At 40.6% G+C, this 26,212-nt stretch overlaps 1 protein-coding gene across 7 annotated transcripts in view; it reads right to left on the reverse strand.

Moving 5' to 3' along the window:
* Positions 1–26,212, reverse strand: part of SUGCT (succinyl-CoA:glutarate-CoA transferase) — a 492,934-nt gene that overhangs the window by 355,606 nt on the left and 111,116 nt on the right. For 6 of the 7 annotated variants that reach the window (XR_012157441.1, XM_073332837.1, XM_073332839.1 and 3 more), the window contains one exon: positions 24,427–24,522. The exons of the other annotated variant lie outside the window; for it this stretch is intronic. Coding sequence is in view for 5 of the 6 variants with exons in the window: in XM_073332837.1 (XP_073188938.1) it covers positions 24,427–24,522 (96 nt within the window). In the remaining variant the exon portion in view is untranslated. The remainder of the gene's footprint in view (positions 1–24,426; positions 24,523–26,212) is intronic. 7 annotated transcript variants of the gene reach the window in all.

The raw sequence follows: 26,212 nt of genomic DNA on the forward strand, positions 1-26,212 counted from the left end.
TGTTCTGTCATCTGCTACCACTGAGAACAGTCTAGAGCCATCCTCTTCGGAACCCCCTTTCAGGTAGTTGAAAGCAGCTATCAAATCCCCCCTCATTCTTCTCTTCTGAAGACTAAACATCCCCAGTTCCCTCAGCCTCCCCTCATAGGTCATGTGTTCCAGTCCCCTAATCATTTTTGTTGCCCTCCGCTGGACTCTTTCCAATTTTTTCACATCCGTCTTGTAGTGTGGGGCCCAAAACTGGACACAGTACTCCAGATGAGACCTCACCAATGTCGAATAGAGGGGAACGATCACGTCCTTCGATCTGCTGGCAATGCCCCTACTTATACAGCCCAAAATGCCATTGGCCTTCTTGGCAACAATGGCACACTGTTGACTCATATCCAGCTTCTCTTCCACTGTAACCCCTAGGTCCTTTTCTGCAGAACTGCTGCCGAGCCATTCGGTCCCTAGTCTGTCGCGGTGCATTGGATTCTTCCGTCCTAAGTGCAGGACTCTGCACTTGTCCTTGTTGAACCTCATCAGATTTCTTTTGGCCCAATCCTCCAATTTGTCTAGGTCCCTCTGTATCCTATCCCTACCCTCCAGCGTATCTACCACTCCTCCCAGTTTTGTGTCAAATTGCTTGCTTCTGCACAGTAAATATGGACCCTTAATTGTTTCAGATGTTTGGATAGTTGAATTTCCCGACGAATTATTTTTTAATTATTTAAAAAAAGAAAAGGAGTACTAGTGGCACCTTAGAGACTAACCAGTTTATTTGAGCATAAGCTTTCGTGAGCTACAGCTAACTTCATCGGATGCATTCAGTGGAAAATACAGTGAGGAGATTTATATACACACAGAACATGAAAAAATGGGTGTTATCATATACACTGTAAGAAGAGTGATCACTTAAGATGAGCTATTACCAGCAGCAGGAGATTGGGTGGGGGGGGGAGAAGAAAACCTTTTGTAGTGATAATCAGGGTGGGCCATTGCCAGCAGTTAACAGGAACATCTGAGGAGCAGTCGGGGGTCGGGGGGAATAAACATGGGGAAATAGTTTTACTTTGTGTGATGACACATCCACTCCCAGTCTCTATTCAAGCCTAAGTTAATTGTACCCAGTTTGCAAATTAATTCCAATTCAGCAGTCTCTCGTTGGAGTCTGTTTTTGAAGTCTTTTTGTTGTAATATTGTGACCTTTAGGTCTGTAATCGAGTGACCAGAGAGATTGAAGTGTTCTCCGACTGGTTTATAAATGTTATAATTCTTGACATCTGATTTGTGTCCATTTATTCTTTTACGGAAACCTATTGACCGTTATTCCTACCTACATGCCTCCAGCTTTCACCCAGACCACACCACATGATCCATCGTCTACAGCCAAGCTCTACGATACAACTGCATTTGCTCCAACCCCTCAGACAGAGACAAACACCTACAAGATCTCTAGCAAGCATTCTTACAACTACAATACCCACCTGCGGAAGTAAAGAAACAAATTAACAGAGCTAGAAGAGTACCCAGAAGTCACCTACTACAGGACAGGCCCAACAAAGATAATAACAGAAAGTCACTAGCCATCACCTTCAGCCCCCAACTAAAACCTCTCCAACGCATCATCAAGGATCTACAACCTATCCTGAAGGACGACCCATCACTCTCACAAATCTTGGGAGACAGGCTAGTCCTTGCCTACAGACAGCCCCCCAACCTGAAGCAAATACTCACCAGCAACCACACACCACACAACAGAACCATTAACCCAGGAACCTATCCTTGCAACAAAACCCGTTGCCAACTGTGCCCACATATCTATTCAGGGGACACCATCACAGGGCATAATCACATCAGCCACACTATCAGAGGCTCGTTCACCTGCACATCTACAATGTGATATATGCCAGCATGTGCCAGCAATGCCCCTCTGCCATGTACATTGGGCAAACTGGACAGTCTCTACGTAAAAGAATAAATGGACACAAATCAGATGTCAAGAATTATAACATTCATAAACCAGTCGGAGAACACATCAATCTCTCTGGTCACTCCATTTCAGACCTAAAGGTCACAATATTACAACAAAAAGACTTCAAAAACAGACTCCAACGAGAGACTGCTGAATTGGAATTAATTTGCAAACTGGATACAATTAACTTAGGCTTGAATAGAGACTGGGAGTGGATGTGTCATTACACAAAGTAAAACTATTTCCCCATGTTTATTCCCTCCCTTCACCCCCAACTGCTCCGCAGACGTTCCTGTTAACTGCTGGCAATGGCCCACCTTGATTATCACTACAAAAGGTTTTCTTCCTCCCCACCCCCCGCTCTCTTGCTGGTAATAGCTCATCTTAAGTGATCACTCTTCTTACAGTGTATATGATAACACCCATTTTTTCATGTTCTGTGTGTATATAAATCTCCTCACTGTATTTTCCACTGAATGCATCCGATGAAGTGAGCTGTAGCTCACGAAAGCTTATGCTCAAATAAACTGGTTAGTCTCTAAGGTGCCACTAGTACTCCTTTTCTTTTTGCGAATACAGACTAACACGGCTGCTACTCTGAAACCTTTTTAATTATTTAGTTTTGCTTTGGTATGAAAGTGCCGTATACCAATATTGTCTATTTCCCTTCCTTTACAGGCACAAACTATACTGGTATAACTGCAACCACAATAAAGAGAGTATACCACTTTAAGTATAGTGGTGTAATTAAAGTTGCAGAGTTTTTGTGTGCAGGTGAGCCCTTAATTTCCAGGTGCAAGATAAACGGATTTAAACTGATATAAATCCACATGAGTGTCTGCCCAGGTTTAAAATCACACCATAAATTAAACTGGTGGAATCTTGTATGTAGGATTAAGTTCTTAGAGACAACTGACCAGAAACTAAGTTGTGATGAATGTGTCTCAGCTCTATTTTTGTTCTTTTTATCATTAAAGTATGAAAAGTCCCTTTGAAACCACAGGTACAAGCTTCCTCCATGTCCCGGAGATACTCAAACCCCCACTCCATCCGCACCACCCCGACCTCTTCCTTCAAGCCCAGTCTCTTCCTGTCCCTGCTCCGCCCCAGGTCCCACCCCCACCCTTTCTCCCAAGCCCCTGCCCTGCCTCTTCCCACCCAGTTCCGCCCCCTCCCCAAGCACGACCTAGAACAGCTGATCACAGTGGTCTAAAGGCGCTGGGAGGGAGGGGGAGGAGTTGATCGGTGGGGCCGCTGGCGGACAGGAGGCACTAGGCGAGTGAGGGGGGAGCTGAGCACCTACGGTAGAAGACAAATTGAAAGACCCAAAAGTTATTATTTTTTAATACTCTCATGATTTTGAGGGACCTGACACATGATCTCTGAAAGCTTTGGGGTTGGCAGTACCAAAGTAGATAACTTGCACATCAAGATTTACTAACACATTTGTTGTTTACTAGCTATTTTTCAAACAAATATCTGAACCTCATTTCACAATGTCATTAGTAAAGATAAGAGTCCATCACAGAGGTCATGGATTCCATGATTTTTTGGTGATTTCCATGACTTAAGTACCACCCCCCAGGCGGCAGGACTCGAGCCCCCTGCCCACCACCACCCTTCTGGGCAGCAGAGCTTGGGCGTCCATGAATTGTTGTTTATTGACCGCAACCTATGACATTTACTGAAAATGATCCTGACAAAATCTTAATCTTAGTCATTAGCAAGTCTTTCATTTTAAAGTTGTACTGATACCTCACGGAAAAGTTTGAAAAACATTCTTCAGGGACAGTTCTGCTTTTTATATATTTTATATATATTGTCTGCTTTCTCCCTTTCTCTTTTTTTATTACTGAAGAGTATTTTCCATAAAACCAAAACATTGCAGTTTCTTAGGAGAGCATGTGTCGCTACTTCTTATTCCTTATGAAATTCACCCCTGTGACACTCAAGACCTTATATTGTACTCAGGTTACACTGAGGTCTTGTTTTAAAGTCTTAAATGGGACTTGAGTGGTGAATTAAGCCTTTTAAAGCCTTTCTCCTAGGGAGTCAACTCCACCCCAAATTACATCCTAATTTTCCATCTGGGACATCATATGAACGTCCATGAGCTCCCTGGGACAGGTCCTGCCCTTTAATCATTTGTACATCACCTAGCACAATGGGGCCCTCATCCCCTCACTGAGGACTTTAGGCACTACAGCAATTCAAATATAATAATAATAATAAACAACAGCAATTGATTGTATTATCACAAACAGATATTATGACTTCAAGTGCAGAACAATAAGCAAATATCCACACAGGACAGGGCCAAGAGGTCCCATTTGGTTTCTGACAAGCACAGAGTCTGACCCAGTAACCCCTTTATGCCAGATGGCAATGTCCTGATCCTGGTATGTACATTCTGGCTCACCAAAGAATGTCACATGAGGCCTTAAATGAAAGCCGGGGTCACAGTGCTCATTAATATCATTGTGTACTGTTTGTACAGGTACTATGCAAAGAGTTAGGTATATATACTGAAAATACATTCTCAGTGTCTGCATGAAGGGGTGAGTCACCAAAAGAAGTGGGGAAAAAAAAGTTTGTCGTCAGATAAGATATATTTAATCACCTGTTTCTCTGTTGGGAGATTAAGCACTGTAAGCTAACACACTGGATGCACATTTGCATATGAAGTCAACGAAGAGATGTGAAGTTAACAGGGAAGAGGCATATAGGAAAAATAGGCCATGAGTGGTTATCCTGTCTCTCATTACTAACAATGAGCTTTGGAGAGTATAAGTTGAAAGCAAAGACGACAATTTCTTAAAGTAAACTGGCACAGTGTTTATATTCATGAAAACGGGATCTCAGCCAATTTTGGTTGAAATACTGCAGAGGACTTTGGGGGTGAGATAAACTTCTTTAGGCAGGAAGTTAAACTGATAGTTAAGTTTAGTCTCTAGAAAGCTTGTTATGATTTTGTTTTACATGTAGCCACTTGAACCTTTGATAACAAACTTATTCTGGTTTTCACTATAAATATATCTAAGTGCTGTGATATTAAGCAAGTTGCTGATCCTGCGTTGAATCATACAAACTCATGTGTACGCTGTTCGTCTTGGGAACAGCAAACCTGGTATTTCTGTGATTGTTCAGCAGATAAGGAACTGGACTCTACAGGGGAATCGTTCAAGGGGGCTTGGGGACTGGAGTATACCTATTGTTAACCTGCAAAGCAAAGTAAGGGCTGGCAGAGACCAGACTGTATGGGTGGCTAACAGGCTGGTGGTGTCAAGGAGCTGGCACCCAGTTAAGCACAAGCAAGACTCCCTCATGCTGGGGTGGAGAGTAACAAGGTGACTCATAGTCCTGGGTACCCTGAGAAAGGTCTCACAGAGTTATTACCGTAATAATTTCTTATTATTTGTATTAAAATAGTGCTTACAGGCTCCACTGTGTAAGGCACTGTACAAGTGGATCAATACAGTCCCTGCCCTGAAGAGCTTAGAATCTAAACAGACAAGATACACTAAGGTAAGAGAATGGAATTATTAGCCCCAATTAACAGATGGAAAACTAAGGCACAGAGAGAAACTAAAGTGACTTACCCAAGGTCACACAGTCCAGTGACTTACCCAAGGTCACACACAGTGTCTGGGATAGATATGGGATTTGAGACAATATCTCCTGAATTCTAGTCCAGTCCCTTAACCACAAAACCATCTCTTCCTCTCCCTTTAGTTCCCCTCCTTCTTAGCTCTCAGAGATGTACAAGGTTTTGCCAAATCAGCATTTTCTGATGGAAAAATGTTCCATCAGTAAATTCAGGTTGACTGAAAGTGACATAATTTTTGTCAGTTTCACTGCTACACACCAGTGAATAGCAGTCATGAAACTGATTTCCAAAAACTCAAATCGCTGCAGAATGTAAATTCGGTTTCCTAACTAGATTCTCTCTCTCTCTCGTTTACACACACACACACACACCATTATATACAGTGAATAAATGTCAATCTTTCATGATTCACATAGAAATGCTATTATAATTTTAATGGTCCCCCCCAAAACTTCATTTGACAAGGATATGAACTTAAACTGAGTTGTCTTTATATAAGAAAAGCACCAAATCAAATCCTATAATAATTTTAAAATACTACAATCTTATATTACAGAAAGAAACGGGGGTGTACAAAGAGAAAAATATAATTCATTATTATTTGTCTTCCAGTAGAGCTTAGAACAGAATCAAGCTCCACTGTGCTGGGCACTGTACAAAATTAAAAGGCAGCCCCCTTCCCCAAAGAACAAACGCAATTACTTGTATACTACAAAAAGAAAAGGATGTTTTGTTAAAATTATTATTCATGGCCAGAACTCTGTAATCACTATCATAACCACACAGCCCAAGGATAAATTTGACAAGGTCAGAAGAATTCTCTCTATCTGTATGAAACATTACCAGACAGGATGACTTTGGCATGCATATTTTATATTCCTTGTCTTGATGCTACATTTGAAAATGCATTATAACTCAGCTGATGCTTCTCTACCTAACACTATATCACCTTGTTGTTTGTTTATATTGTGGCTAATATACATCACAGAGGATTGTTACAATACAGAATCACACTGAACAACAACTCATTACAGAACCATTAAAATGGAGAGTCTATTAAAGGTTGAGTTTATGCCCATTTTTATTTATGATATACTTAAAAGGCCTGGTTTTTTTTAAGGAACCTAAGTTATGTTTTTTACCCAGACTGATTTTTAACCTCAGAAATACCATGAATATCAAGCCTGGTCTTTCATAATTTTGCTGGAAGACCTCTTGGGTGTCTCAGAAATGTGTAAGTCTCAAATATTCACTGAAGATGAATTTAACAAAAATATCCCAAACTTGCATTATGCTCTGGAGTCAATTTATTATAAACAAAATGGATTTTCTAATTTGACTAAAAAAATCCCATCCTCTCTCAGTCTCTTGACTCTTGGGGTGTCCTAATTTCACAGTTTTCCAGTCACGATAAAGTCTTCCAAGGTCGATAGAACCTGGATTTTTAATTTAAAAATAAAAGGCAGAAAAAAATAGCCTTTATGGTGACAAAAGTCTTTCAGGTCTTCTTTATACAGTTTAAAGAAGCAGAAGAGAGACAAACTGTTTCTTTCCCCTTTGCAGCTCACCTGTAAGATTCCTTAATGATCCCATTCTAATGCAAATATACCTATGGTGAAGTAAGACTACTATTATTTTACAATGATAAAACCTAGTTTTTATCTAGTGTTTTTCACTAGTAGCTCTCAAAGCAATTTACAAAGGAGGTCAGTATCATTATCCCCATTTTATAGATGGGAAATTGAGGCACAGAGCAGCGACATGACCTACCAAACACCACTCAGCTAGTGAAAGAGTGAAAGAGCCAGGAACAGAACCCAGGTCTCCCAATGCAGTATTATATTCATTAGGTAACACTGCCTCAACATATCTTATATCAGTGTAATCTGTGTATGTGAAAACACAAGAGGAGTTAACTCCCAAACAACTAAGGATTAGATTCAAATATAAGTTTTTTAAGGAATTTTTTTATTTTTAAAAATAAGGCTGTCTCCCTTCCCTAACAATTTTGTTGTTCCTTCTCAGGTCTTACAATACTAAGCTCTCTCCAATAGCAAGCTCTAAAATGTTAGGGCACATCGAAAACGTCTAGACTAGGAAAAGAGACTTAAAAAAAAAATCAAGTTAGCTAATCAATTGGAAACACCACCCACCACTGTGCCTAGATGCAGTTTCCCTTGACAATCATGTTAGTTGGTTGGGATTGACCCTATGCTGCCTCCTTGCAAAGGCATTAAAACTGCATCTAAAGTAACAGGGGCCAGATCCCCAGCTAAAGTAAAGTGTATTAGCTCCTCTGATCTCAACTGCTACAACAATTTACAGAAGGGGAGGCTCTAGCCCTAGGGGCTAGGTTGGAGTTTTAGCTCCTGTTGTAACTCAAACTCAAATTGCTTAACACTTTTGTAAGTGCTATATATACACCAATATAGTACAAGCTCCTAGCATGGATGCAAATTATAAGGCCTTTATATTGGTAGTGATTATTTCTGTCAATTTATGGAATTCTACATGCTTTTTCTAAATGGTAATGCATGCTACTTGTTTAAAAAACCACCCTTAAGAAGTACGAAGAGTTTAGAAAAGAATGGTAGATATTAATTACAGGATAATTGGGCCTTCTTGCATTGTTTGATAGTCACTATACAGATCAATATGCACTGTCTCTGTTTCTGCATTCAGCTGCCCACCAGTAAAATTAGAGGATATTCAGAATCCAGTTGGGTGCAGTTATATAACCGGTGAGCTCAAGCAACAGGGTAGTTACAGGTAAAAACATTAAAAGAAAAAAATTTATTAGACAAAAAAATATTACACACAGAGTAACAGGATGTTACTTTACAAAATGCCATATATACTGTATCACATTTATCTGAAAAAGCAGCTTATATTCTGATAATTTACTTCATTCAGCCTAAACAGCAGCTCGGAAATACATGCTGCAACATTACTAGATTACATGAATGACATCTAGTGGACAGACCTTTTCATAACTATTAAGAGCTTCTAAACAAACTTTTCAGTCTTCATGCTCAGAAAGCAAGCACCTGAACAACAGTTAAACTGAGGTCAGAGCAAATTTTCCTGTTATTATTATTATTTTAATTTTTTTTCCTTTCCCACAAACACAATATCACAATATCACGCAAACATCTACCATTCCTCTCTAGCCCTAAAATGGAGAGATATTGGCCACAGATCACAGTGTTACCAGCTCCTTACATTCTTATTATCAAAACTGAACATAATAAAAAAAATGTTTCCACAATTGTGTGTGTTCTTAGACTTTGAGATGCATCAGTTCATATTCATTTCAGTATCTCATCTTTATTTTATTCACTAGTGTTCTTCCAAGTTCTTTTCTCCTAGCGTTTGAGCAAGATTTGACTCTTAGGAAGACATGCTATGTTGTTGTTAGTTACTTGCAAGGCCCCGCACACGTTACCACTCAACAGAAGGCCAACAGGGCACTGGTGTCAAAAGAAGGGATAATATATCAGAACTCTCTCATTTCTCACTAGATACACATACCATAACAAAAAGAACTGATAAGGAACTTTAAGCCATTATAGGGCCCTGTTGAGCTGCACATGGAGGGGATGATCTGTGCATTAATTTGTTCCCCTCTACCTGCAAGCAGATGTGGGTCAGCCACATCTGCAGCAGTACTCACTACCCAGCATCCCATCCCCTAGTCACTGCAGGGATTCCTCCATGAGTCCAGAGGACCACGTAGGAAGGGCCAGGGTCAAAGGGATGTGCACCAGCCCATTCCACCAAAATCCGCCACAATTATGAGGAATCCAAAAGGAAGTCATTTTATGTATATATATCTATATCATGGAGCTGAGGAGAGCAACAGGGGGTGGAGGGGGCCATAAACCGCTGTGGTTGCACAGGGCCTGCATGCAGGCAGCCCTGTGCCTCTGGGAGAGCTCCAAGATCTTCAGATTTGGAAACCAAGCACATGGCCTTCTTCCATGGGTGTGTGCATGTGGGGGGGACACAATATAAACCCTGTCCTTCACCCTACTGATGGAACAATTTGGATGAAACCATGAATGACATACCACTTACAATATAAAAGGAGGCATTGCTCTGAGGGAGGGGCCAACCATCACCACTTGTAAGCAGGATGTGTAGGAGAGAGAGGGCAGGAGGCACTCTACACAGCTTGAAATGCTGAAAAACCTCAGACTCACAGAAGGGGTGAGATCAGACATGCAGAGGGGAAGACCCGGGGCTATGTTATTTTTCAAGGGTCTGTAACTCTCAAGTTTACTCCCACAGTAAAGTTTCTGTGGTCAAGAAATTCCTTTGTGTTCCTTGCTTACCTACCACATCGTCCCCAAAGGAGTTAAACTAGAAGCCCAGAAAGCCCACAACCTCAGGAGCACGCTGAGGGAGTATATGAAAGTGATTCAGAAGTTTGGGGAAGTCTGAAGCACTGATTTCAGAGTCTAGGGTGGTTGGACTGCAGAGTCCCATGTTCCAAGGAAGGGAATCAGACAAGAGGTTCTACCCCAGGGATGTGGCCTATAGACCAAGAGCTTATGGTTGCCAACTTTCTAATTCCAGAAAACTGAACACCCTTGCCCCGCCCACTGCCCTGCCCCTTTGTGAGGCCCCGCCCCCACTCAGTCCATCCCCCCCCCTCCCTCCGTTGCTTGCTCTCCCCTACCCTCGCTCACATGCTCATTTTCACTGCAAGGCCCAAACAGGCATATTTATTGTTTTGACAGATGTATTATGCTAATTTCAGGTTTTATTTGTTACAGGACGCTAGAGCTGACAGCAAAATAGTCAAAAGGGTAATTTTTTTTAAAAATAAAATTTCACAAATGTTTTCATGATTCTTTCCCATTTTTTGTAACCAGCTCCGTGATTTTTGTGTACTAAAGTTATTGTAATTTTTAGGGCTCTAAATTAATCACAGTTAACTTAAGCAATTAACTCAAAAAATTAATCATGATTAATCGCACTGTTCAACGATAGAATACCAATTGAAATTTATTAAATATTTGTGGATATTTTTCTACATTTTCAAATATATTGATTTCTATTAAAACACAGAATACAAAGTGTACATATTATATTATTTTATTACAAATATTTGCATGGTAAAAATGATAAACAGAAGAAATAGTATTTTTCAATTCACCTCATATAAGTACTGTATTGCAATCTCTTTACTGTGAAAGTGTAACTTATAAATGTAAATTTTTTTTTGTTACTTAACTGCACTCAAAAACAAAACTGCACAACTTTAGAGCCTACAAGTCCACTCAGTCCTACTTCTTGTTCAGCCAATTGTTAAGACAAACAAGTTTGTTTGAGGAGATACTGCTGACTGCTTCTTATTTACTTCACCTGAAAGTGAGAATAGGCATTCGCACAGCACTTTTGTAGCCGGTGTTGCAAGGTATTTACATGCCAGATATGCTAAACATCCATATGCCCCTTCATGCTTCGGCCACCATTCCAGAGGACATGCTTCCATGCTGATAACGCTTGCTAAAAAAATAATGCATTAATTAAATTTGTGACTGAACTCCTTGGGGAGAATTGTATGCATTTTACCCACATTCTGCATATATTTCATGTTATCGCAGTCTCAGATGATGACCCAGCACATGTTCGTTTTAAGACACTTTCACAGCAGATTTGACAAAATGCAAAGAAGGTACCAATGTAAGATTTCTAAGGATAGATACAGCACTCAACCCAAGGTTTAGGAATCTGAAGTGCCTTCCAAAATCTGGGAGGGATGAGGTGTGGAGAATGCTTTCAGATGTGTTAAAAGAGCAACAGTCCAATGCGGAAACTACAGAACCCAAACCACCAAAAAAGAAAATCAACCTTCTGCTGGTGGCATCTGACTCAGATAATGAAAATGAACATGCGTCAGTCCGCTCTGCTTTGGATCATTATCAAGTAGAACCCGTCATCAGCATGGACGCATGTCCTTTGGAATGGTGGTTGAAGCATGAAGGGACATATGAATCTTTAGCACATCTAGCACGTAAATACCTTGCAATGCCAGCTACAACAGTGCCATGCGAACACCTGTTCTCACTTGCACATGACACTGTAAACAAGACGTGAGAAGCATTATCTCCTGCAAATTGTAACCAAACTTATTTGTGTGAGCGATTGGCTGAGGTAGGACTGAGTGGACTTGTAGGTTCTAAAGTTTTACATTGTTTTATTTTTGAATGCAGTTATTTTTGTACATAATTCTACATTTATAAGTTCAAGTTTCATTATAAAGAGATTGCACTACAGTACTTGTATTAGGTGAATTGAAATATACTATTTCTTTTTTTACAGTGCAAATATTGTAATCAAAAATAAATATAAAGTGAGCACTGTACACTTTGTATTCTGTGTTGTAACTGAAATCAATATATTAGAAAGTGTAGAAAACATTCAAAAATACTTAAATAGATGGTATTCTACTGTTGTTTAACAGTGTGATTAATTGCGATTAATTTTTTTAATCGCTTGATAGTCTCAGTAATTTTATGTGTGGCATTAGGATCACACATTATCAGAGCTGCAATGGATCCATTAAAGGCCCACTCCTAAAGCCCAAATACAAATCCATACAGCACAACCACAAAAATGTACACCTGTCCAGATACCTATATACATAAATCTGTAGAAGCGGACTCCCACACCTACATGCAGATACACACGTGTATTCATGTGTACACATCTAGCGTTCACTAACACATATACTTCCACTTTATTTATTATTGTTTAGTGCCTAGAGACCCCAACTAAGCTCAAGGCTCCAGGATGGTAGATGCTTGACATACACATATAAAGAGAGCAACAAAGAGTTTATTATGTAGCTAGACAAAGGTGGGGAGAAATGTATTACACATTGGCTCTTCTGCAATTATTAGTCAACAACATTCACTTTTTAAGAAATAATAGATCTCTTTTAGAGTTCCTGTCTCTTTTAAAAACTTGTTATGAAATGAATACACACATATTTTGTCATCAATTTTTTGTGTGCAAGCCAGCAAAAGGAATAAAAGTCAAAGAGTTAGACTGCAAATTTTATTCACACAGGTATATACACATGAGGTAATACAACATCTCCCTATACAAAGACACACAGTCTCTTACACACATACAATGCATGCATGCACACACTTGCCTACACAGAGACGCCCAGGAAGGAAGGGAGGAGGATGGGCTGGAGGGGGAAAGATGTGGGGGGAAGAGATCAAGGAAGAGAGCAAGGTGGGGTGAGAGGGGGCAGTGAAGGAGATAGGAAGGGCGGGGGACATGTGGCGTGGATGGGGATGCAGGGGGAGGCAGAAGGCTACAGGTGCATGAGGATGTGGGGGGTAGAGGGGTGTATAGGGGTGTATAGGGACATAATTGGAGGGCAGCAGCGTATGGAGGTGAATGGGGTGCAGTGCTGGTCAGGGGTGAGGGACATGGGGTGGCGGCTCTGGGAGGTGGAAAGGATGGGTGGGAAAGCATTATAAGGGGTAGAGGGCTGGGATGAGTAGGTGTCAGGGGCAGGGTGGGATGCAGCCCCATTCTCAGCACTCAGAAATGGTGATACATACCTCCAACTCCTGGGTGCCAGAGACGGGGCCACAGACCGGGGTTCGCCGCAAGGCACACGCTGCAGCTCAAGCCCAGCTACAAGAGGCGCGCAAGGAGGAGAAGCAGGCCAGCAGCAGTGGCAGAGGAACGCACCACAACCCCTCCACAGCTGCCTGCTTGGTGCGCTAGTTCGTCCCCTGCCCTTCCCTGGCCAATGGGAGCTGTGCCTGCGGGCGGGGCAGCACCCAGAACCCCCCCTGGCCGCCCCTAAGCCTAGGAGCCGAACATGCCGACTGCTTCCTGGGAGCCGTGCAGCACAGCAGCCAGCAGAGAGCCTACCAGTCCCGCTACGCGACACCGCCAACCAGTTAATGGCCCAGTCAGCAGTGCTGACCGGAGCCACCAGGATCCCTTTTTGGACTGGGTCGAAAACCGGACACCTGGTCACCCTACCAGAGCTAAAAACAGTGACTAGACTTTACCCAGACTCAATTCACTTGGAAGAACATGGGACTCCTTGAAGGGGTCCAGTTGCAACAGATTGCCATCAACAGAGGGGGGCACTAGGCCAGATTGGAACAACTTCTATACACATCATGGTGAGATTACTTCTCAAGAAGAGATGGGAGGTTGTTCTAGAACATCTAAACAAGCTTGTATAAGGACAACACAGAAACTTTGTGATCACCCCTCCTCCATCTCGAAGATAAAATTCTTTCTCTGGGAAGTTTCTGTAACTCTTAGATTCAGCTTTTGGGTATGGATCATTTACTTAACAGGGGGTTTAACTTTTACTAAAAATTGTTTGACCAATATGCGCTGACCACACCCTGCTGCAGGATGATCCCCTTCCTTCTCCCAGGGCTTTTTGCCTTTGAGCACTGATAACAATGCCTTCAATCAAAGCATGGATAAAAAAAATCTACCATTTTCCTGGGAGCAATCTTTTGTAGAATTAGGTGACTTCTTATACCACAGTTGGATTATCTTCCAGATCGTCTAATAGCAGACATGTACAGAAGAAGAACTTCTAGGATATTGACTTCAGTGGGGCCAGGATTTCAATTCTAGATACAGTATTAAGAGGGTCTCAATGAATATCTGAAATCCTCTTGTAGTCAAGGGTTAGTCTTTACACATGAATAATCAGGGTAAGGATCTGAATGTCTTGATGAAGGAATGACACAGAGCTATACAACTGGATACATCCAGAAGGACCCTTATTTCTATGCACAATTAGATCAAGTCTGCAAACGAGGTCCTTCTTGGTCATGCAGAGTCCAGGAGGATGTCTTATGCCTTTGTGTATTCTATCTTTCTGACCAGCCTCTAAGGAAGGGGATGGAAAAGGAATAAAAAGACCCTAGGACTCGCAGATCAAGACGACAAGCTAGGCAACTAAAGTAAGCAAAACCTGGGGACCTGAGCATTTACAGAACAAGAAGAGACACATATGTTGAGGATACCCAACCTGTTCATTAGGGACTGAAATCATTGTGGGGAAGAGACCACATTTTCCTAGAGGAACAAAGTTTGTACTCTGTCCATCTGAGCCTAAAATTTATTTTTAATGTGAAATGGGCAGCTCCTAGAGCAGTGAGGTTTTTTGTTGCCCAGAACAACATTTGACGAGGAATGAGGAACCGTTGGTCTCCAGTGGTAGTTTAAATAGCCTGCAACTGAGTAACTATCTGGGCTAGCACAAGGTTGCCTAAGAGAAGCCCAGTACAACTAACAGGACTTTTCTTGTGTTTCCTACCTCTAGAGTGCTTATATGTTGCTTTGACTCTAAGCAGGGCTATTTCCTCTGACAAATTCTATTCCATACCAGACCGAGTCACATCTTTTGTTAGAATAGTCCACTGAGGATCTGAAAAAGAGGTGCCCCTTAACAGAATGAATGTCCAGAACCACCAAAAGGAAGAAAAGTTTACCCAAAGAAGGAAACTTATCAGATTGTCTAAGTTCTGGTCTTTTCTGATTCTGACTCAAAGTAGTAAAAACTGTAGGGTCACAGGATGGAAGTGATCCCAGATAAGACGAGTTCAAAGCAGAATAGAAAACAGCTGCATATCTGCATTCTCTGGTGAAGCAAACAGTGCTGCGCAGTTTGAAATTTCTGAATGGTTGACATTACTTTGGTTGTCCTGCCTACAGAGAAAAGCCATGCCAAGTACAAAAAACATATCTCCAGATAAACAAAGTTCTAGGGCGGGATCTGACATAGATTTAGCGGTGTGTACCTTCTCAAGAGAACTGCCCCAACAAGCAAGTCAATGAAGTAGGGGATTACTTTGATCCCTGTTTCTTGTGGAGTGTGACTACAGTACAATTGACGTGAGTTTTGTAAGTTCTCTGAGTTGTAAGACATTCCATAGCACAGAACTGGAGATGCAGTTGCCAAGGAAAATGTAGCAATGCTGTTGGTTAGATGGCTGGTATATGGTGACAGCTGCTTATTATGCTGATCATAACAGTCTCATTGTTATCTTTGTGCACCTTCCATCTGTTTGTTGTATCCATCTATTATGTCTCAAAATATACTTAGATTGTGAGCTCTTTAGGGTAGGAATTCTTTTCTTTTTTGGGTATTTACAATGTCTAGAACAATGGAGCTCCAATTCCTAACTGGGGTCTGTGAGTGTTACTGCAATACAAATATTAATAATTTTAGTCTTGAAGAGTGATCAGAATGCACAAAGAAACAGCTTCCAGATCCATAAAGGGCAAGTAATTCTGTGAAGCAACAGACACAATAACTGACCAAACCTAAGGTATCTGGAACGTCCTGGGGCTGACACAATGGGTGGGACCATTCAGAGTGCTCTGAAAATTGATATAGATTGAAAAGGTCCTATGACGCTTCCATCTGAGGAAAATGATGTTACTGGTAGCATCATAAGGAACTGCTTGACTGCAACTATGTGGAGAGACAGATGAATGAACAATATGGAGTAAAGGGAAATTGGAGGAAATCTACATAGTAACTGCTTGTGAAAGTGGATCTTACACAACAGAGAATGCTCCTCTGGATTTAAAAGTGAAAGTGAGTTTACTAATTAAAAAAGGGTAGTGATCAACAGTTCAATGTCTAGTTGGCAGCCGATATCAAGCGGAGTGCCCCAGGGGTCTGTCCTGGGGCCAGTTTTGTTCAACATCTTCATTAATGAGCTGCATGATGGGATGGATTGCACCCTCAGCAAGTTCACAGATGACACTAAGCTGGGGGGAGAGGCAGATACACTGGAGGGTAGGGATAGGGGCCAGAGTGACCTAGACAAATTGGATGATTGGGCCAAAAGAAATCTGATGAGGTTCAACAAGGACAAATGCAGAGTCCTGCTCTTAGGACGAAAGAATCCCATGCACCGCTACAAGCTGGGGACTGACTAGCTAAGCGGCAGTTCTGCAGAAAAGGACCTGGGGATTTGGACGAGAAGCTGGATATGAGTCAACACTGTGCCCTTGTTGCCAAGAAGGCTAACGGCATATTGAGCTGCATTACTAGGAGCATTGCCAGCACATCGAGGGATTATTCCGCTCTATTTGGCACTGGTGAGGCCAAATCTGGAGTAGTGCATCCAGTTTTGGGCCCACCACTACAGAAAAGATGTGGAAAAATTGGATGCTTTATTAAGATCCTGGGTTACTCCTGGCTACTCTGGTAACAAGTGTGGTCGAGGGCACATTTCCATCTGAGATTGGCTAGAAGAGTGTGCCTTTTCTTTTTGGATACAGCCATTGCTACAATTAGATACTTCTTTGCCACTTTGACATTACATTACTGTAATGCTGATGCTACATCAGGAGGCTATATGACTGTCTCACATGCTGACCTACTTCCTTGTACTCCCGCATCGGTCTGTCTGTATCCATCTGTTGTCTCTTGTCTTATACTTAGATTGTAAGCTCTTTGGGACAAGCAGTGTCTTTTTATTTTCTGTCTGTACAGTGCCTAGCACTATGGGGTCCTGGTCCATAGCTAGAGTTTCTAGGTGCTATGGTAAAAAAGATAATAATAATAATGATGATGCTACATGGTGAAACCATTTGGAAACTGAAGCTTGTGCACAATGTAACTGCCTAAATATTGAAATTTGCTTCATTCAGGGAACACATCACATCAGTGCCCCAGAAACTGCACTGGTTGCCACTAAGGGTGTCAGGATAGAATTCAAGGTTTTGACTTTAACATATAAATGTGTCATCAGCTTACAAGAGTGGTGGGCAACCTGCAGCCCACGGGCCACATGCTGCCCATCAGGGTAATCTGATTGCGGGCCACGAGACATTTTGCTGACATTGACCATCCGCAGGCATGGCGCCCCGCAGCTTCCAGTGGCTCCCATTCCTGGCCAATGGGAGCTGCGGAAAGCAGCAGGCCACAGAGATGTGCTGGCTGCCACTTCCTGCAGCTCTCATTGGTCAGGAACAGTGAACTGTGGCCACTGGGAGCTGCGGGGGGCCGCGCCTGCACATGGTCAACGTCAGCAAAATGTCTTGCGGCCAGCAATCAGATTACCCTGATGAGCCGCAGGTTGCCCACCTTCCACAAAATATTATTGCAGTATGGATCAGTGGAGGTATTCAAATTGGAACCCCATCAGTTTAAATGCGAGAGGACTCATGGCAAAGCATTCCCCAGGAAGGGCCCTCGCATCTTTGGAATTCACTTCCTTCCTTGGTCCATTAAGCCTGCATTTTTTTAATCTTCCTGGTACACTGCAAAATACACCTCATTTCACAAGCTGTTAAAGTGGATCAAGGGGCAGCAAATGAAGGGTTTGATTCAAGATTATTATTTAGATTGTCTGCTGGCTTTATACTAATAATGGGGTGTTGGCAGTGCCATAAGGTTGGTCATTATCTTAATTTTTGTCGGCAATATTGTCACTGCAATAGCTGTGGAGAGATTAGGGTTCCAGATTAGCATTATAAAATCAGAATTTAAACACATATAACTGAGAGCCTTATTGGCACCTTGAGAGGGACTGTTAGCAGAAGAGGAGCTCAGACAGCCATTCCATAAAGATGCTGGTGGACAGCAAGCAAGCAAGACAGAGCTTAGATACTCAAATTGGTCTCAAAAGGGACAGAATAACTGAGGAACCTTAAGGCAACATGTGTTTGCCCTCAAACTGTGCACTTGTATTGGTCACTTGTTGTCTGTGCAAATTATGGAAGTAAAATCCCATCTAGACTGACCAATGTCCACTCAGAAAAAGTGGCAACGTTCTTGCCCTCTATTTTGTTATAGATCTGTGGCCCAATCTGGGAACTGGGACTTCAAAAGTGTAATAGCTCTTGCTATATAGCAGCTTATTTTTAATAGGACATTTAAAACAAACCAACAAAAACCCACAGAAAAAAAATAGTCCAGGAAGGGAGCAAATTTTGGATGTCACCCACTTTTCTACCTAGTTTATCATTAACGCAAGTTTTTTTATAAATAAAAAACATTGAAGGATCCTTTATTCACAACAAAAAATGTAAAATGTAAGCATAGCTTCATTAGATAAAAATTATTTTTGAACCTGAAGAAAAACTTTCAAAAATGATATGTATTGTTTTAAACATACAACTTGAAAAAAAAAATCCAGCTGATATTTCCTACCTCCCAACACCTTTGTTCTCTCTTCCTCTTTGGTAAATGAAAACTTAAACAAATTAAGTTAATCATTCAGAAGCCAAACATGGTTTCTTGTAAGGCTCTAAACCAAAACCTTTGGGTCAAATCACGTGAGGACTGAGCCCTTTATTTGCAGCTTTGAAGGTGACTGTGGTTTTAAAAACCTCTCACTGCCTGAACTATCTTGTCCTTAATCGAGACCATTTTGCCTTTTGAACTACAGGAGCATTTCCATCAACATCCAAATCTCATTAGTGGCTGAAGGGAGGTGTGAGAGTTAATGCTCTGAAATTTAACATAGCATGTCTTTCCTTTTCACCTCTATCTCCTATATTATCTCCATCAAGACCTACCAGATACTTCCCAATCAACTACTCCTAATGATAAAACATGCTTAGAAGATCAAAGCTAAGCCTCTCGCTCCTTTAGCTCCCAGGAACAATTTTGATATATGCAATGAGCACAGTTGTTAATAAGTGAATCATTCAGTTGTATTGAATTAAACTATGAAGAAATTTATAATAACCTTGTGTTTGAGAATTAGAATAGAAGAACATACATTATAACATAATATTGTCTATTCATATATTATACTTGGGAAGGGTTGTTTTTTTTAAAACACATTTGGGGTCAAATTATGGTCTGAGTTACAATTCAGCAGCCCTTCTGAATGAAGTAGGATTGCACAGGCATACTCAGAGTAAAATTTGGCTCTGTATATAGGAACAAATAAACCACTGACAAAGGATACCCTGGCCAAAATCATGAGATTTCATGTTAATGGAATAGGAATCAGGAGTACACTAGATACACACAGCTGAATGCATTCATCGAAGAAGCCCTAGAATACACAGGCATCATTTAATGCAAATACACTTCCTAATTACATGCACGTTCAAATTTTCTAATTAAACAGGACTTGCTTTGGTCAATACTGTGATGTGACTGTGGTCAGAATTCTATCATGCACAGAGATGCAGATGTTGTAAATTGCTTACATTTTGGCTTTTTAAAATCCTCAACATCTGTTGAAAGAGAGACTTCCAAGGTTTCCTAATGTGCCATGATTTAACAACGTTTTTATAGTACTGTAACAAACTCCACATCACTTCAAACTTGTAATTTACTGCCTGTCTAAAGACATATATGCCAAATTAAAAAAAAAGTCCATAGATTCATAGATTCATAGATATTTAGGTCAGAAGGGACCATTATGATCATCTAGTCTGACCTCCTGCACAATGCAGGCCACAGAATTTCACCCACCACTCCTACAAAAAAAACCCTCACACCTATATCTGTGCTATTGAAGTCCTCAAATCGTAGTTTAAAGACTTCAAGGAGCAGAGAATCCTCCAGCCAGTGACCCGTGCCCCATGCTACAGAGGAAGGCGAAAAACCTCCAGGGCTTCTGCCAATCTACCCTGCGGGAAAATTCCTTCCCGACCCCAAATATGGTGATCAGCTAAACCCTGAGCATATGGGCAAGTTTCATCAGCCAGATACTACAGAAAATTCTTTCCTGGGTAACTCGGATCTCACCCCATCTAATAGCCCATCACAGGTCATTGAGCCTATTTACCATGAATAATTAATTACCAAAACCATGTTATCCCATCATACCATCTCCTCCATAAACTTATCGAGTTTAATCTTAAAGCCAGATAGATCTTTTGCCCCCACTGCTTCCCTTGGAAGCCTATTACAAAACTTCATTCCTCTGATGGTTAAAAACCTTCGTCTAATTTCTAGTCTAAATTTCCTAGTGGCCAGTTTATATCCATTTGTTCTTGTGTCCACATTGGTACTTAGCTTAAATAATTCCTCTCCCTCTCTGGTATTTATCCCTCTGATATATTTAAGAGAGCAATCATATCTCCTCTCAATCTTCTTTTAGTTAGGCTAAACAAGCCAAGCTCCCTGAGTCTCCTTTCATAAGACAAGTTTTCCATTCCTCGCATCATCCTAGTAGCCCTTCTCTGTACCTGTTCCAGTTTGAATTCATCCTTCTTAAACATGGGAGACCAGAACTGCACACAGTATTCCAGATGAGGTCTCACCAGTGCCTTGTATAACGGTACTAAAACCTCCTTATCCCTACTGGAAATACCTCTCCTGATGCATCCCAAGACCGCAGTAGCTTTTTTCACAGCCATATCACATTGGCAGCTCATAGTCATCCTATGATCAACCAATACTCCAAGGTCCTTTTCCTCCTCCGTTACTTCTAATTGATGCGTCCCTAGCTTATAACTAAAATTCTTGTTATTAATCCCTAAATGCATGACCTTACACTTCTCACTATTAAATTTCATCCTATTACTATTACTCCAGTTTACAAGGTCATCCAGATCCTCCTGTAGGGTATTGCTGTCCTTCTCTAAATTGGCAATAACTCCCAGCTTTGTATCATCTGCAAACTTTATTAGCACACTCCCACTTTTTGTGCCAAGGTCAGTAATAAAAAGGTTAAATAAGATTGGTCCCAAAACCGATCCTTGAGGAACTCCACTGGTAACCTCCCTCCAGCCTGACAGTTCACCTTTCAGTAGGACCCGTTGTAGTCTCCCCTTTAACCAATTCCTTATCCACCTTTCAGTTTTCCTACTGATCCCCATCTTATCCAATTTAACTAATAATTCCCCATGTGGCATGGTATCAAATACCTTACTAAAATCTAGGTAAATTAGATCCACTGCGTTTCCTTTGTCTAAAAAATCTGTTACTTTCTCAAAGAAGGAGATCAGGTTGGTTTGGCACGAACTACCTTTTGTAAAACCATGTTGTATTTTGTCCCATTTACCACTGACTTCAATGTCCTTAACTACCTTCTCCTTCAAAATTTTTTCCAAGACCTTGCATACTACAGATGTCAAACTAACAGGCCTATAATTACCTGGATCACTTTTTTTCCCTTTCTTAAAAATAGGAACTATGTTAGCAATTCTCCAATCATACGGTACAACCCCTGAGTTTACAGATTCATTAAAAATTCTTGCTAATGAGCTTGCAATTTCTTGTGCCAATTCCTTTAATATTCTTTAATATTTAATAAGGAAAATTATTTCCCAACAAGGAAAAAAAAACAGATTTTCTTAGAAAAAAACAGATTTTCTGAAACAGAATGAAATTTTTGGAAATGGGCTTTTTATTACTTAACCAAGTTATATTTAATTAACTCAAAATGTTTGAAAAACAAGCATTTCTCTGGAAGGATTAACACTTCAAAACTTTGCACATTATTCTAGGAAGTGAAAGGCTGTATTTCTGATAGTTAAGACTGGGGACCAAAAATCCAGGTTCCGGCATTCTACTCCAAGCTCTGCTCTAATTACCTGTGTAATCTGGGTCACTTAACCTCCCTGTGTCTCGGTGTATCAATCTGTAAATAATATGCAATAAAATTTACCTCACAGCAGTGCTGAGAGGTATAATTAATTAATATTTCTAAAGCACTCTGCAATCCTTGAATAGAAGGAGCCATGTAAGTGCAAAGGAAAGTTCTACAAAGTAAAAATTCTCATGGTTACAACCACAGTTGTTCACTAATGGAAAGTTAGCAGATGATCCATCTAAAGCACTGGAAAACCACAGCACTCCCATCATAAATTACTAGCTCAAAAAATAGAGAACTCTAATTAGATTAAGATTTCTTGTAATATTAAAATATTATTTATAATTATACAGTTAATCCACAAGAACATTCCCCAAATACTTCTTAAAAATTGAAAGTAGACCAGAATATAACTCTTCCAGTAATATTTTAGACCAGATTTAAACAAAATCCATATTTATCCTATGATCATTGCATCCTAAATAGATTAACTCTGTGCTCATAAGTGAAGAGGGATAATAAAACTTCTCTTAGTCTTTATGCTCTGTAGTCATGTTTGTGTCTTTCTTTTGCAAGATCTCAGTTAGGTTTTGGCTGCGCAAAAGCAAGAGCAAAACTGGGTGAATGAATCCAAGTTCCATTTTATCCAAAGTATCCTACCTCAGGAGGGTAAAGAAAATGTTTTAGGTAGTCAGGTTTTGGTTTTACTTAAGTAAACCCAGTGTCATTTGGATCGGGTTTTTGTTTTTATACTGCGACCCCCTTTGACCCAAGTAGTTTGGGTTTTGCAGGTTTTTTTCCAGTCAGGTGGAGAAATTGATGATGAAGTCAGGTGTTTCTTTGATGAGATTCTTTTTATTTAAAAAGTATGTACAAATTCCTGTTTTCCTGAACACAAAAGAAATCAAATAACAAAAGACCGTTTCTTCGCTCATGGTTCCAAGCCCCTTTTCACCAGAACTCTACCCAAAAGCGCTCTCTCTTAGCTTTTCTCACGGCCATGCTCCCAGTGCTTGTTCAGGCTGGATCTTATGCTACCTTGTCTTTCAGCATCTCTGCTCTTACTACCTTTCCTCTCACAGACATACCACCTTCACAAAACAATAGCCAGCAAAAGCTCTCCACCCATCTGTGCCTTGCACATGCCTATGTTTTAGGCTCTGATATATGCCTGTCTTTGAGAATGGAATCCTCTTCTGTTTCAGCTACCTGGTTACCTAAAGGAGCTTACTGGCTTCTTACAACTATCCTAAATGAAGGGTGGTAGTTACACTCCCCAGTATCAATGAGGTTTAACCCAACCCATAGCAATATGAACTGGAGTTCAGAAGGGGTTGGATCAAAAGTTACGGGTTTGGCCAGCTCTATAAAAATACAGAAGGATGTACTAATGCTCTACTGATATATGGATAGGCTGATTTATCCATAAAAATTCTCTGTATTTCTATTTTATATTTTCCATTTGCAGTGGATGAGTGCAGGGAAAAGTCTTACCATTCAAGCCCACACAAGCACTCAGGGCATCTACAGTTACGCCTTAACCACAGAATTTGTTCCCAGAGCTGAGACAACAGATCCTTTTTATTAAATGTAAGTGCTGATCTTCACATTAGTACTGCCACCAAGATAAGTAAATGATCTGCTAGCAAATGGTTATTCTGTGATTACTGGCAGAGTTCTCAGCACTGGACAGATGCAATTCTTAGAAAGATCAGAGTGTGCTCATTTATGGAAATGGCATTGTGTTATTCCAAGTATCTTCAACCACTAGCAAAATACCAGCAGCTTCTGAACTCCCAATAAAAAAAATGCCACACATGGGCCATTATTCCTCTTCCTCCACCCCCTCAAAACACACACAAGATATGAGTAGCTGTTAGCAAAGTCAGTGGAAGCTACCTAAATGTTGTGGGACCTTTGGACCACCCTAACCCCTTCATATCACTCATACAGAGATACAAGGAAAAGATACTGGCATTCAGTGGTGATAAAGTTTGGTTCAATAATTAGCACGCGATACAAATAATCTTTTTTTTCTTCTTATAAATAGCTGTGCTCAGTGCCTCTCTCAGGTGAAAAACAATCGAGTTTTAAAATCATACAATTTCAGCAAACACCTTTGATCTTTTTCAGTATCCTGTTACTAATCTACCCTACCACTGATGAAGAAATATGCAAAATCTAAAATGAACAACAAAGCCTTGTTCTAGCTGGACACTGATGCATTACAGAATACTGTAGGTCACAGCAAGAGTAAATCATTTCCCAATACCATATTATCCAAAACCACAGATTACAAGCACAGAATACGTCCTCTGTTATCTGCTTACCTGATAAGGAACAATACTGCCGTGAGCAGTACCCCACCGCTTTGCTTCCATTTTGCAATTAAGGTAATTAGCTGCTATATGGGTAAGACATGCAACCTGCAAGAAGAGGTAAAGGACAAATATTCAGGGAGACATCAACCTTTCCTGCCATTTTTTTTTATTTTTTTTCAGTCTGTCAGACAACTGTCATCTTACTTTAATTCACATTTCATATAGATTCCATATATTCAATAGTATGACTTGTGTTAGTAAGTGCTACTCAATGAACAGGCAAAGTAACCAATGTCCATTAATTCCAATAAACAACACTTGGTGCTTCTATAGCATTTCAAAGTAATTTAAAAGCATGGGCAAACGAAGCATCACACAACCCTGTGAGGTCGGGCAGTATTATCATGACTATTTTACAGCATGATCAGCTGAGGCAAAGAAAGCTGCAATGACTTGCCCAAAGCCAGACAGGAAGCAGTGACAAAGCTGGAAATAAAACTCACATTTCCTGACTCTCATTCCTATGCTTAAGTCACAAAACTATCCTTCCCCTATCACAGGATTATCCTTTTCTCTTCCCCATCCTTCTTCTACTATACAGGCTAAGCCACAGAAGATATTTCAGGATTCTACCACTCACCACATGATCTGTAATATTAATTATGCAGCAAATCTCAATAAATCATTTGCCATCAGAAGATGAGGAGATTTATCAAGTTGTTACTCAAAGACAACTGTTGAAAAATATGGCATGCTAAATTTAGTATCCAGAGTCTGAGGGGGTGAATCTGAAAGTAATCTGTACTTTATAACAGCAAAAGTGTATTTTAGGGGGGAGGGAGGAGAAGGTTAACATCTATGATGTGGTCATGCCTGAAAATCAGAGGTTCTCTTGCAATTAATGGCAGATTTGCCACTAATTGGAAGAATGCAGGATGTGACTGTTAAGTTTGTAACTATATGTCTGCAAGCCAAACAATACATTAGAACATTACTTTCATCAAGGTAATGTGAAGGCTATGTAATTTCAGACTAACCTTTTCAAAAAATACTCTTTAAATTACTAATAATGAGCCATTTTAACAACAACGGTTTATTTTAGACAATAGAGCATAGTATTCTTTGGGCCAATTCTGATTTTCTTCAGATTTCTTCCCCGGATGTGTGCAAATTAACACTGTTTTCAAAATGGTTATAGATATTTTGAGTCTGTATTTCAATGACCATGAGCCCTCGGCAACTACCCATACAAATTACAGCTAAGAGAAGCAACAGGAAGGGTGTGTAAAGGGGTTGCAAATGAATTAGTATGGTCTGCACTAAAGCACATAGCTCATGATGATATTTACCTCAAGCTCCACCCAATATAACGTTATGCAATACCATGAATTATAGAGTGCCTGGAAGCAAGATGCCACGACTCTCTCCCCAATTACTTTTCTAGTTGTCTCTTTTCCCACACACCCTGAAAGGACAGCTAGTATCTGTCCTTTTATTTTTAAAGAGAGAAGCAACAGAATGGTGAAATTGCAGCCCAGGCGAGACACGCAGCCCTAATTCACTCATAAAGCAGCCCAGCAGAAAACACAGGGAAAATATAAACCAGCTGAGTGTTCAGTTACCTACCAAAAAGCTTTGGTCACCCACATAAATCCAACTACAAATACAATACAATTCTCTATACATTTTGTAAAAGACTGTGTTTTTATTATGCATGTGCTGTCCAGAAAGGATACCATAACTAGATTTCAGCTGCAACCCACATCATCTGTCTGTGACCTCAACACATCTAAAA

This window comes from Lepidochelys kempii, chromosome 2, assembly GCF_965140265.1.
Source record: "Lepidochelys kempii isolate rLepKem1 chromosome 2, rLepKem1.hap2, whole genome shotgun sequence".
Lineage (NCBI taxonomy): Eukaryota > Metazoa > Chordata > Testudines > Cheloniidae > Lepidochelys > Lepidochelys kempii.